Source organism: Myotis lucifugus, unplaced genomic scaffold (assembly GCF_000147115.1).
Source record: "Myotis lucifugus unplaced genomic scaffold, Myoluc2.0 scaffold_197, whole genome shotgun sequence".
NCBI classification, from domain to species: Eukaryota; Metazoa; Chordata; class Mammalia; order Chiroptera; family Vespertilionidae; genus Myotis; species Myotis lucifugus.
In genome coordinates, this window is record NW_005871245.1 from 1,388,194 (window position 1) to 1,402,073 (window position 13,880).

Genomic DNA, 13,880 nt, shown 5'->3' on the forward strand with positions numbered 1-13,880 from the left:
AGAGACACTTGCGATCCAGTCACATAAGTGGAAGAAAGAAATATTGGTCCTCATGAAAGAAGAACAAGATTTACCAGAGCAACCAGTAAGTATTTCCTTTAACAATTTAAAGTTCATTGTAGAAAAGCTAATCATAAGAGATTTTAAATATTATTCAAATTCAAAATAAAAATAAGAAAAAAACTTCTTAATACTTCTAAATAAAAAATTTTATATGATCTCAAATGTATATTTTGTTAACAATGCTAACGAGTGTGCTTAGAAAAATCAGCATTACAAAGTTAGTATTGTATTTGGGATTGTAATTTTTAAAAAAATCAGTGGATATTTCCTTTTGTAGAACACTTTTGCTTGGTCTGATCTGTAGCCCGGGGAGCTGTCAGGGAAGGGCAGAGCAATTAGACATCATGGTAGGTGAGATGGCAACAGGATGTGCTGGTAGGTGAGAATCAGTTGTGGGACAGACCAGAAAAAAAAAAAGAAAAGAAAGAAAAAACAATGGATATTCTTACAATTTTTAAAATAAAAGAGAACATCTATTTACCAAACAGTATACACCACTTCTGATGGAAAATTTAGTTTTATCTTTACCTAAGTTTTCCTAACTGACCTAATTTTTTAAGAAGTTGTAGTAGTTGAAGAAAATGTAATCTGACCACTAGCTAATTCTTAAAAAAATAAGATTCTAGAGACTAGGTTGAATTCTTAATTTCTTTTAAATATTTAATACAAATAAATAAAATCATTTTAAATGTCCACAAGTGAAACGGATTTATTGCCTTGCCGTGGCTTCTTTTTGTTTGTTTTTGTCTGTTTTTGATCCTTCTCACTTAAAAAAGGAGAGCAATAATCAGTCTCTTAAGATACTTTTATGTTGAAGAATCTTTTCCTTTTGTCTTGAGTTTCTTTTTCTGAAGTTAAATACTGATTCAATTTGCTATCCTGAGAGAGCCTCTTGCATTTAATATTAAAAGAGAATATAGAGTGGTACATGCTTACCTTTCTTTATGAAATCCAACGTAGAAAAATTTGAATGTTGAAAGCATGTAATAAGATATGTTTTTCATGTACTAGATGTATTCTTTACATTACAGAAGGATAGACACCAGCTTCCATTTAATTAATAAAGTCCTTTAATATGTTTTTAATATTTTTCTTTAGGTCGAGACATGTATACTGATGATTACTTTGCTATTATATTTTTAGCCCTCTCACTTACAGTAAGCATAAAATTAGGATGTCATAAGCAATTGTTAAAAAAACCTCTTGAAACATTTGGAATGTCATTCCTTTCCCTGGTGGGACATTAATAATCAGGGAAATGGTAGGGTTAAAAATCATCCTCAGCAGTGTATCTAGGATACACTGTATTTGTATAAGAACAAATAGCTGAATTAGAGACATTAAATGTACCAACGAAAATGATGTCATTGAGTTTTTAATTTAGTAAAAGGTCTAGTCATAATTTCAAAGACTTATATAAGTTGTTGAAATAGGTATTGTTGGTTACTCCTTACCTATTTAAGGTAATGAGAATTGTGAGACTGACCTGCTAGTAGGTCATCTCTTCTACTCTGCTTTATTTCCTTGCCGTTCTTATTCCGTTTCTATAACATAACGTATTAACCTGATGGTTATTTCAGAGGAAGGTAAGAAATTAAACCACTTTAAAAACTAATTTTCTGTTGACTATAAATGGTGATTGCCTTGGGGCATCATTTTCCTGTTGATTTGTGCCTGGGTTTAATTTATAAAGGTGACTGAGTGACCACACTGAGAGGTCAGTGCCATTTGAAAGAAAAGTTTAATGTTACAATTCCCTTAGAAATTAGAGGCATGGTATGCCAGGGTAAATAGTTTAGGATTGTTAGCTCGAATAATTCCAGGAGGTTTGGGGTATAGGGCTGTCACTAGGTATCCATCTGGCCCTGAGTTGATTTAGAACAGGGGAATATTGACTTGGTCTGTATGAGTTAGAAAAAGGAGGTAGTTCAGAGTGTGGGCTCTGGATCGTAGGGGAGATATACTGGTAAACAATTTTGGCTCCATGATTAATGGATATCAAATAAATATGGAATCTAAGAAAACACAGAACACTTATTGACTGTTAAGAATAATTAGGATAGGAGAGTAAATGCCAGACTTTGAGGAGAAAAATAAGTTTTCATAGGCTGTAGTGGAGATAGGAAATTTGAATGGAAAGAATAGTCCTATCCCAGGTTAAAACTAAGATTTTTAACCCTACTGTTTATCTCTGTATAGAGGGAGATGTTACTGATGGGCATTATTATTGGAGTTATTTTAATCCTATCGTCTCTTGTCTTGTTCTCTCTCATTTCTCTACTTCTTACTTGCTCTGTTTTAAGATTTAAGATTTGTTGGGGTCATTGTTAACAAGGCAACATAAATCCTAGCCACAGGATTTTCTTTCACTTTCCCTATTGCCAGTCCATCCTCTGCAATGAGAAATGGTTTTCTCTGTAGTCACCATTTAGGTATTTGACTCAGTCTTCTTCCAGTCTTCATCTTTTTCAACTACTTTGAAGCAGCTCATATTATTGTCCAACCTGGAACTCTTTTTCAAAAGAGTGAAAGGGAGCATTAACCAGACTCAGTTTGGAATAAGAGGTATAATCCAAGATTATTTCTGGTGAACTGGAAGCACTTAACTCCTCTATAGATATCAGGAGTGGTCTCTGAACTCAAATTTTGAAAGGGCATTATACACATAGGAAAGAATTTTAAAATGTACATATCAAACTCAATACTCATTGTTTTATTTATTTATCATTATTTTATTTTTTAATACTCAAGGAGAATTTTCCAGAGAGAGTGGAATGGAGGGGGAAAGACAGAGAGAAATACTGATGTGAGAGAAACACAACGATTGGTTGCCTCCTGCACATGCCTAGACCAGGGCCCAGGCCAGGGAGGAGCTGCAACTGAGGTACGTGCCCTTGACTGGAATTAAACCCTGGACCCTTTGGTCCCCAGGCCAACGCTTTATTCACTAAGCCAAACCAGCTAGGGCTATTTATTATTATTTTATTTATTCATTCATCTGTTCATGGATTCTGGGATTGTTTTCACTTTTTTTGTATGGACCTGTTTTCTTTTCTCTTGGTTATATAGCTAGGAGTGGAATTGCGGGATTATATGGTAACTCTGTTTAACGTTTTGAGGAAGCAGTACTAAAGTAGTTGTACTATTTACATTCTGTCAGTTTCTGGATTATATTGTTTGAACCCATGCTTTTGTAACTCAGTGAAATATGTCTGTATTCTTTGAGTTAGTTTAACTGCCTCTGGTGCCAGGGTAGTACAACCTTCCTATCCCTGACTTACAGGGGGACATAATTGCCCAAATTAAGGTGAACAGTATCTGAAATGTTAAATCTAATCATATTAAGTAGCTGTATTCCCACCTGTTATATTTGTTTAAAATTATTTAGCAGAATTTTTGCCTTTTGTTAGCTTGAAATACTTTTAAGTATTCATAATTTGTATGGCTAAGTATACTTAGCATGTTTCTACTATAACTAGTTATTCTAATCAGAGAGCTCTAAAATCAGATTCTTTTGTAATATGAAAGCAGGGAACATGCACAGTGTTAAACATTAATTTTCATTTCTGGACTAAATTGCTTCAATGTAAATGCTTTTACCTCAGAAGGAATTAAGAAAAGATGAAAATCTGGAGGGAAAATCAGAATGGTGTGAATAATATTTTTTAGACTACTAGTAGCATAATGAGAAATTGTCTTTATTTTTGGCATGTAGGTAATTTAAGTATAAAGACATTTCTGTTAGTCCTGGATGGTGTGGTACAGTGGTCAGAGTGTTGGCCTGCATTGCCTGCGCCCACCAACATATCTCAGGTTCGATTCCTGGTCGAGAGCAAGTACCTGGATTGTAGGTTAGATCCTGGCCCCAGTGGGGGGCTGTGCAGGAGGCAACCAGTCCATGTCTCTCTCATGCTTCTCTCTTTCTCTCTCTCTCTTTTTCTCTCTCCCCCCCCCTTCCTCCCACTCTCTCTAGAAATAATGTAAAAAATATGAGGATTAACAAAAAAGAAAAAGACATTTCTGTTAAAGAAATTTTGAGTAGATGATATCAAGAGTTCCATATTTATTGTTTAATGAAATAATTATGCATCTGTTAAAATTTAAAACCAACGAGTTTGTATCCAAGTTTAGATATTTCATCCTGGTAAACATTTTATCTTGAGTAAAAATCTTGATAAAGATTTTTTACATTTTACCTTGATTCTGATAAACACTATTTTCATTGAAAAAAAAAATGGGGGGAAAAGGAGACATCTGTAATACTTTCAACAATAAAGGTAAATTTTAAAAATAGAAAAGAAAAAAAGATCTCCATGTGAAAAACAAAGAAGTTCATCTCTAACTAAAAAATATAAGGTTTAATTAAATAAAACTAAGCAAGACAAGACAATTACCCTGAAATTTATTAGTTAATGTTAATTAGTTAATGTTAGTCTGACATTTGAGTAGCCAGATTATTTCAAAAATAGATCATTACATTATTCCTTTGTTTATTTATTTTTACAGGTTAAAAAAGCCAAGATGCAGGAATCGGGAGAGCAAACTTTAAGGTATATTAAAGTTGAATTTCTTTTTAATAATCTACCTACAATTTTTTTCACATGCTGATGATGGACATGACTTAGGTTGACTGCCTTCTTTTTGTTTTTTAAAGTCAGTCTTTACATTTTGAAATTACTTGGTTTAAAATGAAAATACCCTCCAAAAGTTTGTTTTTGAAACTCATAAGTGCTAATTTATTTATTTTATTCATTAATTATTTATTCAACAATATATACCGAACTCATGTTATCTATCAGAGTGTATGATATATGGAGGAGACACATTGGTCAGTATTCTTTAGCTAGATGTATAGAATACGAAATAGGAAGAATAAGCAGAAGTAAGGGAAATGCAAGTTATTTGGCATTCATTACCAAATGGATATGGGATGCCTCAGTCATTAGCTTCCCTCCCCTTGTAGAAGAGAGGCAACTTCTATGCACCTCATGCTTTATTTTTCCACGGTTCTTATCTCCCATCGTTTGTCCACCAACCATATGAACCAGTAACTTCATCACCTCTGACATCTTAATTTCCAGAATCCTCCTCTTTTGCTACCACACATTTCACTCCAGATCATTTATTTTACTGCCACACTAATCCATATGTCTTATTATATACATTATGCTTACTGGTCTCAATTTTCATTCATGATTACATCTCAAACAGGCACTTAAACACTCTTGGTGGTCCAACTATCTTTCCTGATGTGTTTTATTTCCCAGTCTATAAAATTATCTTTCTTCCCTTTTTTCCTTTCTCTCATCTAAGGAAAAATTGTTTGAACATTTAGAATATAACAGGTATGGGGGCATGAAACTTTATTGATATTATGCTTAAATACAAGAGGTTTGTTTAGAAAATACATGAGAGCTCTAAGAATTTTGGTGCGGTATATATATTTTTAAATATATTTTATTGATTTTTTACAGAGAGGAAGGGAGAGGGATAGAGAGTTAGAAACATCGATGAGAGAGAAACATCGATCAGCTGCCTCCTGCACACCCCCTACTGGGGATGTGCCCGCAACCAAGGTACATGCCCTTGACCGGAATCGAACCTGGGACCCTTCAGTCCGGGAGCCGACGCTCTATCCACTGAGCCAAACTGGTTAGGGCTCTAAGTACTTTTATATGTTAACCCATTAATCTCTATAACAACTCTACGAGGTAGGTTCTATTACTACTCTTCATTGACAGTTGAAGAACCAGGGCACTAAAGTTCAGTGACTTGCCTAAAGTCATAAAGCTAGCTTTGGCAGAATGGAATATGAACTCAAGCAGTCTGGCTTGAGAATCTGTACTCCTAAGGATTATGCTGTACGGGTAGTTGAGGTAATATTGGAAAGTGGAAAGTCCGGTAGAAGGAAGAGGAAGGACATTGTGATGTATAATCTCCATTTAGTATAATCTCCATTTCAGAATTCCAGTGAGAATCTTCCCAACACTAAAGTATCTAACATAATGACTTGTCCTCCCAGTTTATACGATTTACCTTTCGTAATTTCTCTTAATTTTCTTTTAAGTTAAACAAGAAAAAGAAAAAGATGTTGCTCAGTCTTGGGTATAATAAGAAATTAAAAATTGTCTCTTCTTTTAATTGGGGGAGAAGAGGAATACCATGGAACGAGCCATTTTAAGGTTCAGAACACCTTCTTGGAAGCAAGCATGTATAACTTGAAAAAACGTCTCAAGTTATTATGAGAACCATTGTCTTAAAGCATTTTTAGGTGTTGTGGAGTTTTTCTTTTACCACATTGTCTTCAGAGAAAATCTGACTTGCTTGTGACTTAGCTGGAATTTCTGAGTGATATAAAAACTGAAGGGGTCTACAGATATGAGAAAGGACTGTAGAATGCTGTGGGTACTAACCCTGGCCATTGCTCTTCAGGTAGCTGCTAAAAACCTAGAATAAGGATATCATGAAGATGACTTACTTTGCCTCTTTCTTGTATAGCCTCAGAAGAAATGGGTTTGATTTAATAACTTTTAGCAATGGAATATGTCAATCAGGGGCTAATATATTCATTTTGGTTCTCACAGTCAAGTAAGCAACCCCGAAGTCAGTGATCAGAAACCTGAAACTTCAAGCCTTGCTTCAAACCTAACCATGTCAGAGGAAAGTAAGTACCAAATTCTCTGCATGGCGTAAGTGGCATTCCTATAAACCAGGTGATGCTGTTCTTTTATAATTGGTCTCCACTGATTGCCTTGTTTGTCCTGGATGTCCAGAAGACTTTCCTTCCCGTGTGTGTGTGTGTGTGTGTGTGTGTTTATATCCCCCACGAGTTGTAGATCTCCTCTTTGATCCTTGACTCATTGGAACCTCTGAAAAGAATTGCCCTTCTTTGGTTTCTCACCTCCCATTCACTCTTCAACCCTCTCAAATTTAGTTTCTATTACCACTCTTCCAATGAAATTGCTCTTGTCAAGGCCATCAGTAACTTTCAATAACTGCAAATTACCTTTCGTAATTTCTCTTAATTTTCTTTTAAGTGGACATTTCTCTGTTCATATCCTGCTTCTCACTACTATTCTCCCACCTTTCTCCTTTGCTGACCCTTCGTTCGCTGTCTGAACTCTGAATGTTGGTGGGCCCTCGGGATTTGTTTCTAGTCTTTTCTCTTTCCGCATCCTCTCATGCGTTAGTATATTTCCAGTCAACTTCTCCCCTGATTTCATTTGTGTATTCAACTACCTGTTTGACATCTCCACTTTGCTCCAAAAGGGAAGCCATACTTAAAATGTGTGGAAGCTTTTTATTCCCTTAGCCTCCATCAAATCTGTTCTTTTCCCAGGTTTTTCCATCTTGGGAAGTGGTTTCATTATCCCTCCAGTTGCTCAAGCTGAAAAACCTAGAAATTGTCTCTTTTTCCCTGTTTTCTTCATTCCTTACATACTAATCCATCAGAATGTTCTGCTAGTTTTACCTTCAGAATATACTTCAGGGTTTTAACTTGTCTCCATTGTTGTTCCTCTACAGCAGAGTATGCCTTGACTCTTTATAATCCTTTTATAGTTCCCAAATACTGTGAAGAGCAAGGCTTATTCTTTCTCTAGAAAAATAAAAATTGGCCTAAATCTCCTAGGACTGTGGTCGGCAAACTGCGGCTCAAGAGCCACATGCTGCTCTTTGGCCCCTTCAGTGTGGTCACGAAGTTTTAATCGTACTGTACGTGCGCTCCCGCACGTGGTATTTTGTGGAAGAGCTATACTCAAGGTGCCGCAGTTTGCCGCACTGTCCTAGGATATTTTGTCAGTCTCTTCTAGAATTAACTTAACCCCTAGAGTGCCGGGGAGCGAGATCACGCTCCTCCTGTCTTTCGCCAAAAGTGCTGGGAGCGCTACCACACTCCTCCTGCAGTGTCCAGTTCTAAGCCTACTTTTATTAGTGATGATGATATTGCTAAATATGTCAATTCTTGCTGTGAAGATGACGATTTTGTGGAAGATATTGAATATGTAACTTCATTTACTTGCGATTCATAATTTTTTTCCTAAACTGCTGTAAAATCAGCAAAAATGCCTTGGCAATTTTAGCATAGTTCCTAGGATATTGGTTGGCACTCACAGGGTTAAATCAAAGGAAGAGAAATCTTTGGGTTTTTGAAAGTATTTGCCAGCACAGAAGGAACTATCATGTAGAATTCAAATGAACCTACATTCTTTGTGATAGATAGTAAGAACTTTAGATCTAATTGAGATTTCTGTCAAAATGATTATGAATGAATATAATCTATAAGTTTCTAGTCATTATTGTTAAAGACCTTGAACAGTGGCAATGGACAAGATCTACTATGATAAACTCACAGATGTTGACTTGTCTTTACTATTGGGCATGAACATTTTCCTCATCTGCTCTTGACCAAAGTTCCCTTTTTGGTTCAGACACTCAGGGATCCCAGCTTGACATAAATTTAGTTGCTTCACTCTTAGTCCCTATTTATAGTAAAGCAACCTCATTTATAGATGTTGAAAGAAGTTCTTGAACAGTTCAGGAGCCTGGTACAAGCTCTATGATGTTTCAGTCTACAGCTGAAGTAGTGCCTAATGAATAGGATTTTGCTATCTGTCAACTTGAGTTGAATATTTATAGCATTTATCCAAGATGAAATCATGAGGGCCAAGCCTTTACAGCAGCTATTCTAGATAAAGTCATGAGGATTAAGAGGACACTAGCTATGAAAGTGTGTTTACTTGCTAGGTTATCAGAGCATCACATGAGTTCCTCAGGTCTGTCTCTGATTTTCCAAAGTTAAAACCTTAAAACCACAAAGCTGAAAAAATAGTAATATAGAAGCATATTTGCATCCTCCCTGCTGCTGACTATACATAGTGATAGCAACAATTTTCTAATAAAATTGGGTATTTCCCCCTAAATCTGTCTTCCTGCAAGTCAGTCATATGGCCAAAATAGAGAATCAGCACCCAGAGAATGAATAAGCTGAAGAAGTATAATGTGGTTTTCTAGATACGGATCTTACTTTTTAAGTTTGCCTATAGGCACAGCTAAGAGCTTAGGGTGCTCCATCTGTGGTTTTAAATCAGGAAGGGTGAAGGTAAAGATCAATTGGTATTAACCTTCAACTCTTTTCCATACCTCTCACATTCTAGCTTCTTTTATTGTCTAAACGTCTCTAAATCTGTTATTTGGAGAGTGAGGTATTTGCTACTAGTCTTTCTAAATTTCTGATGTCCAATCTGTATTCTGTAATTTAGTTTGAAACATTATACAGTGAGATATAATTTTCCCATCTCATTTTTGAAGTGTTCTAACTTTTTACCTGGTCTTTCTTTCAGTAATGACATGTACCGATTACATCCCTCGCTCATCCAATGATTATACCTCACAAATGTATTCTGCAAAGTAAGTTGAATATAATTATTTAAAAATATGTATGCTTTTTCTCTAGGTTAATTGCAAAATTTAACTTGATATTTAACTCGGTAAGTTGACATTTAATTTATTTTCACCTCTCTCATTCTCAATCCTTACTCCAATTTGTTGTTGTTCTTGTTAATTCGAGGATATTTTTCCATTGATTTTTTTTTTTTTTTTAGAGAGAGTGGAAGGGAAAGGGAGAGACAGAGAGAGAGAACCATTGATGTGTCATTGATTGGTTGCCTCCTGCACTTGCCCTGACTAGGGCCGGGAATTGAACCTGCAACCAAGGTGTGTGGCCTTAACTGGAATTGAACCCAGGACCCTTTAGTTGGAGGGCTGACACTCTATCCATTGAGCCAAACCAGCTAGGGCCTTACTCCAATTTTTTTATTCCCTCCAAATATGGAGTCTTTGTAATATCTTTTCATTCATTCATTCATTCATTCATTCCTTACCCAAGGTTATGCTTTTTTATAGATTTTAGGGGGGGCGGCGGTGGAGAGAAAGATTGATCAGCTGCCTCCCATATGCGCCCCAACTGAGGATTGAACCTGCAACCCTGGTATGTGCCCTAACCAGGAATCAAACCTGCCACCTTTTGATGTATGGGATGATGCTCCAACCAACTGAGCCACACCAGCCAGGGCTATAATATCCTTTTAAAAAGTAGATGGTTGCCTGAAATAGATCACTGTTACTCAGGAGCTCACTCTAAATCAGGGGTGGGGAACATCTGGCCCGAAGGCTGTATAAGGCCTTCAAAATCGTTTAGTCTGACCCTGCCAAGGCAGGGGTGAGTTAATTATATGTTTGACTAAATATAGCAGGCTAATTTTTTGAAAAATATTTTTTTATTGATTTCAGAGAGGGAGAGTGAGAGATAGAAACATCAATGATGAGAGAGAACCATTGACCGGCTGCCTCCTGCACGCCCCCCACTGGGGATCGAGCCCACAACCCACACATGTGCCCTTGGCCAGAATTGAACCTGGAACCCGTCAGTCCGTAGGCTGACGCTCTATCCACTGAGCCAAACTGGCTAGGGCTAGCAGGCTAATTTTTAAGGTGATACTTTTGTATGGCCTGTAAATGATCATATAAATATCCAAATAGCTGTTGGCATAAGAAAGATTCCCCACTCCCGCTCTAAATAAATAGGCACTGAAAATGAAAAATACTGTTAGTGATCAAAGCATATTACTGATTAACCTCTGATCATTTTCTGTTTCCTTTACCTTGATAGACAGATCAATAAAAATAGCTCAAGCCAGCCTCATACTGGGACTTCTCAACCTATTTATGTTCAGTTTCTTGTCTTAGGACTATCCTCAGAGTAGACGTGAACTTGAAGTTAGACAGGTTTAGTGGATTGAAGTCACTATGAAGCAGCCTGTGAGGGGTTAAGATCAGCATTTAAAATCCACCAAGTTAATCATCTCCTGACTAATTAGGTGCAGAACATTGTGTATGCCAAGCTGCCAGTTGTGCATTGATAGTGAGCCTATTCTATCTAATAATAGACAAACATGGTAATTGACCATACCTTCACTACGCCTCCCATTGGCTAATTAGCACAATATGCAAATGAACTGCCAACAAAGATGGCTAATTTGCATGCTGCAGGCAGGGTGGGACAGAGCCATCCCGCCTGCCCTGCTGCCATTCGGGCCTGCTATCTGCGACCCAGGGTAGCGGGCGTCCCATGTGCGACCCAACCCGGGGCGGCCAGGCAGGGCAGCGAAGGCTTGAAGGCAGCTCCAGCCGTAGCGAAGGCCTGGGTCCCGGGTGCCGGAGGAAAACCGGTGCTGGCAGCCAGGGGAAGGGAAAGCCTATTGCACGAATCTTTTCCTGCAACCGGCCTCTAGTGCATACATAAATACATACAGCTGTGCTTATTAAATGAGGATATATTCCTATGTGCTTACATAATGCAGGATTCATAGAAATTTGTAGCAGATCAATGATGCCTGTGGGACTGTTGTAAAAAGAAAACTGGCATTTCCCTCCTTTTTTGTGCCCCTTTGTACCTTGATTTTGCAACAGTTAAAAATAACACTAATTAAAAAGTTAACTCAATGAGTTTTCCAAATTCTTATCTGGTATTAACACTAATAGCATAGTTGGGCCAGTCATTTACATGTGGTTTTCTTCTGTGAAATAACTAAACCTGTTCTCTGAGATATTATGGAGTTAACAAAATACTTTGAGCTGTAAAGACACTATATTAAATAGGGTATATCTGGAGATTAATCACTAAGATTTTAAATAATTCCCCATGCAATTTGATTAATAGCTACAACCTGAATTATTTGTTGGTCTCAGATCTGGCTAAGAAGAATAGAAATTTTCATATTTAGTCTCTTAGAATCCACTGAGATGGGAATATATTGCATATTCCAAATTCATTTACTTATTCAAAAAAGATTTAGTATACCTTATTAACTATGCCTCTATCTTTTTTTTTTTTAATGTTTTTATTGATTTTGAGAGAGAGGAAGGGAGAGGGATAGAGAGATAAAAACATTGATGAGAGTCATTGATTGGCTGCCTCTTGCATGCCCCCAACTGGCAATCGAGCCCGGAAACCCAGCCATGTGCCCTGACCGGGAATCAAACTGGTGACCTCGTGGTTCAGGGTTGATGTTCAACCACTGAGCAACACAGGCCTGGCATATGCCTTCTATCTTAATTCAGAGCTCCTGTATAACTTTTTAAACTGGACCTCTATTTCATTTTTCTCTCTTCTAATCCATTTACAGAGCAATGCCAAACTAATCTTTATTAAGGAGCAACTCTGATCTTGTCACTCTGCTCAACAATTTCAGTGACTCCCACTTGTTTCAGATTTGTCTGAACTCTTTTAGCCTGGTATTCAAGGTCTTGGCTATCTGTCTTTTTCTCTCTCTCACTACTTCCCTTCCCTTTATATACCTCCCTTAATATAATCTATGCTTCCTGCAGGCTGAAGCCCTTGCTTTCCTTCCTGTGTACCTCTTCCAGAGTTTTTCTATTTCCCTAGAACACACTTCTTTCCCTCTCCTGCACATTCTATATATGCTCAGTTCACATACCACTTCTTTATAGCCTTCCTTCGTTTTCTTCTCCTCCAAACCTGAAAAGAATCTTTTTGCCTTCTGAAACAACACTTCCTTCCAGTATTCTATCATTATTACTCATATGGTACAGGAAACACTTTTTCTTTTAAGTGCAGCATAACTCACCATACAATATAACTGTTACTTAAAAGTTCAGTACATAAAATGTGGGATCATCTTATTGCATGAAAGAAACGTGAGGTCAGCCCTACCCAGTTTGGCTCAGTGGACAGAGCGTCGGCCTGTGGCTTGAAGGGCCCCAGGTTCGATTCTGGTAAAGGGCATGTTCCTCGGTTGCAGGCTCCTCCCTGGCCCAGGCCCTGGTCGGGGCTTGTGCAGGAGGCAACCAGTTGATGTTTTTCTCTCACATCAATATATCTCTGTCTTTCCTTCTCTCTTTCACTCTCTCTAAAAATCAATGGAAAAATATCCTCGGGTGAGGATTAAAAAAAAAACAAAAACAGATGAAAAAAGAATGTGAGGTCATCTAGCTAGTATATATTACCGGAAGTTTCACTGCTGAATTCAAATCCCTAGTTAAACCTGATGTGGTTGGCACCATTTAGTAGCAGTATACTCTGGCTTAAATATCAGTGGGAAAATTCCAAGTCCTATCTGGGACTTCCCATATTTTATTATCTGGGTCCTGTTTTATGGGCTTGATCTGACAATATTGGAGCCCATTCCTATTCCCTTGCCTTGTCTCTACCAGCCTCACCTTCTTTTCTAAGCCCCACTTTTCCTCTTAGAACTTTAGTTTGGCCCTAGCCAGTTTGGCTCAGTGGATAGAAAGTTGACCTGTGGACGGAAGGGTCCTGGGTTCAATTCCAGTCAAGGGTACATGCCCGAGTTGCAGGATCAATCCCCAGTAGGGGGCGTGCAGGAGGCAGCCAGTCAATGATTCTCTCTCATCATTGATGTTTCTATTTCTCTCACCCTCTCCCTTCCTCTCTGAAATCAATAAAAATATTTTAAAAAGAACATTAGTTTGGCCCAGAAGGCTGGGTGAAGAATGAGAGCCAGTTGTGAAGCCTGTTCTATCCAATTTTCTATTAGTTTAGTTTTGTTCTATATGTAGACATAAGGACATAAACAAGTTTAACCCATCCTTTTTAAAAATATATATATTTTTGGAGGATATTTGAAAATTATAAATTTTTCATAAAATTGTTTCTTAGGTAGATTGTAGTAGAACCTGGAAAGGAAATATTAGCTCTACTTTTTGACCACAGTCAGAGACATTTTGTGGAAGGTTAGTCTCCTCATTACTGATTCTTGGCATTTAGTGGTATTAGC

General features: G+C 37.4%; 1 protein-coding gene across 2 annotated transcripts in view; it reads left to right on the forward strand.

The window, feature by feature from the left end:
* The first annotated feature begins 6 nt into the window (after positions 1–6).
* Positions 7–13,880, forward strand: part of EYA3 (EYA transcriptional coactivator and phosphatase 3) — a 59,940-nt gene continuing 46,066 nt past the window's right edge. For both annotated transcript variants that reach the window (XM_023760996.1, XM_023760997.1), the window contains exons 1-4: positions 7–85; positions 4,570–4,613; positions 6,648–6,727; positions 9,405–9,471. In XM_023760996.1, the coding sequence (XP_023616764.1) occupies positions 53–85; positions 4,570–4,613; positions 6,648–6,727; positions 9,405–9,471 (224 nt within the window). In that variant the 5' untranslated portion in view covers positions 7–52. The remainder of the gene's footprint in view (positions 86–4,569; positions 4,614–6,647; positions 6,728–9,404; positions 9,472–13,880) is intronic.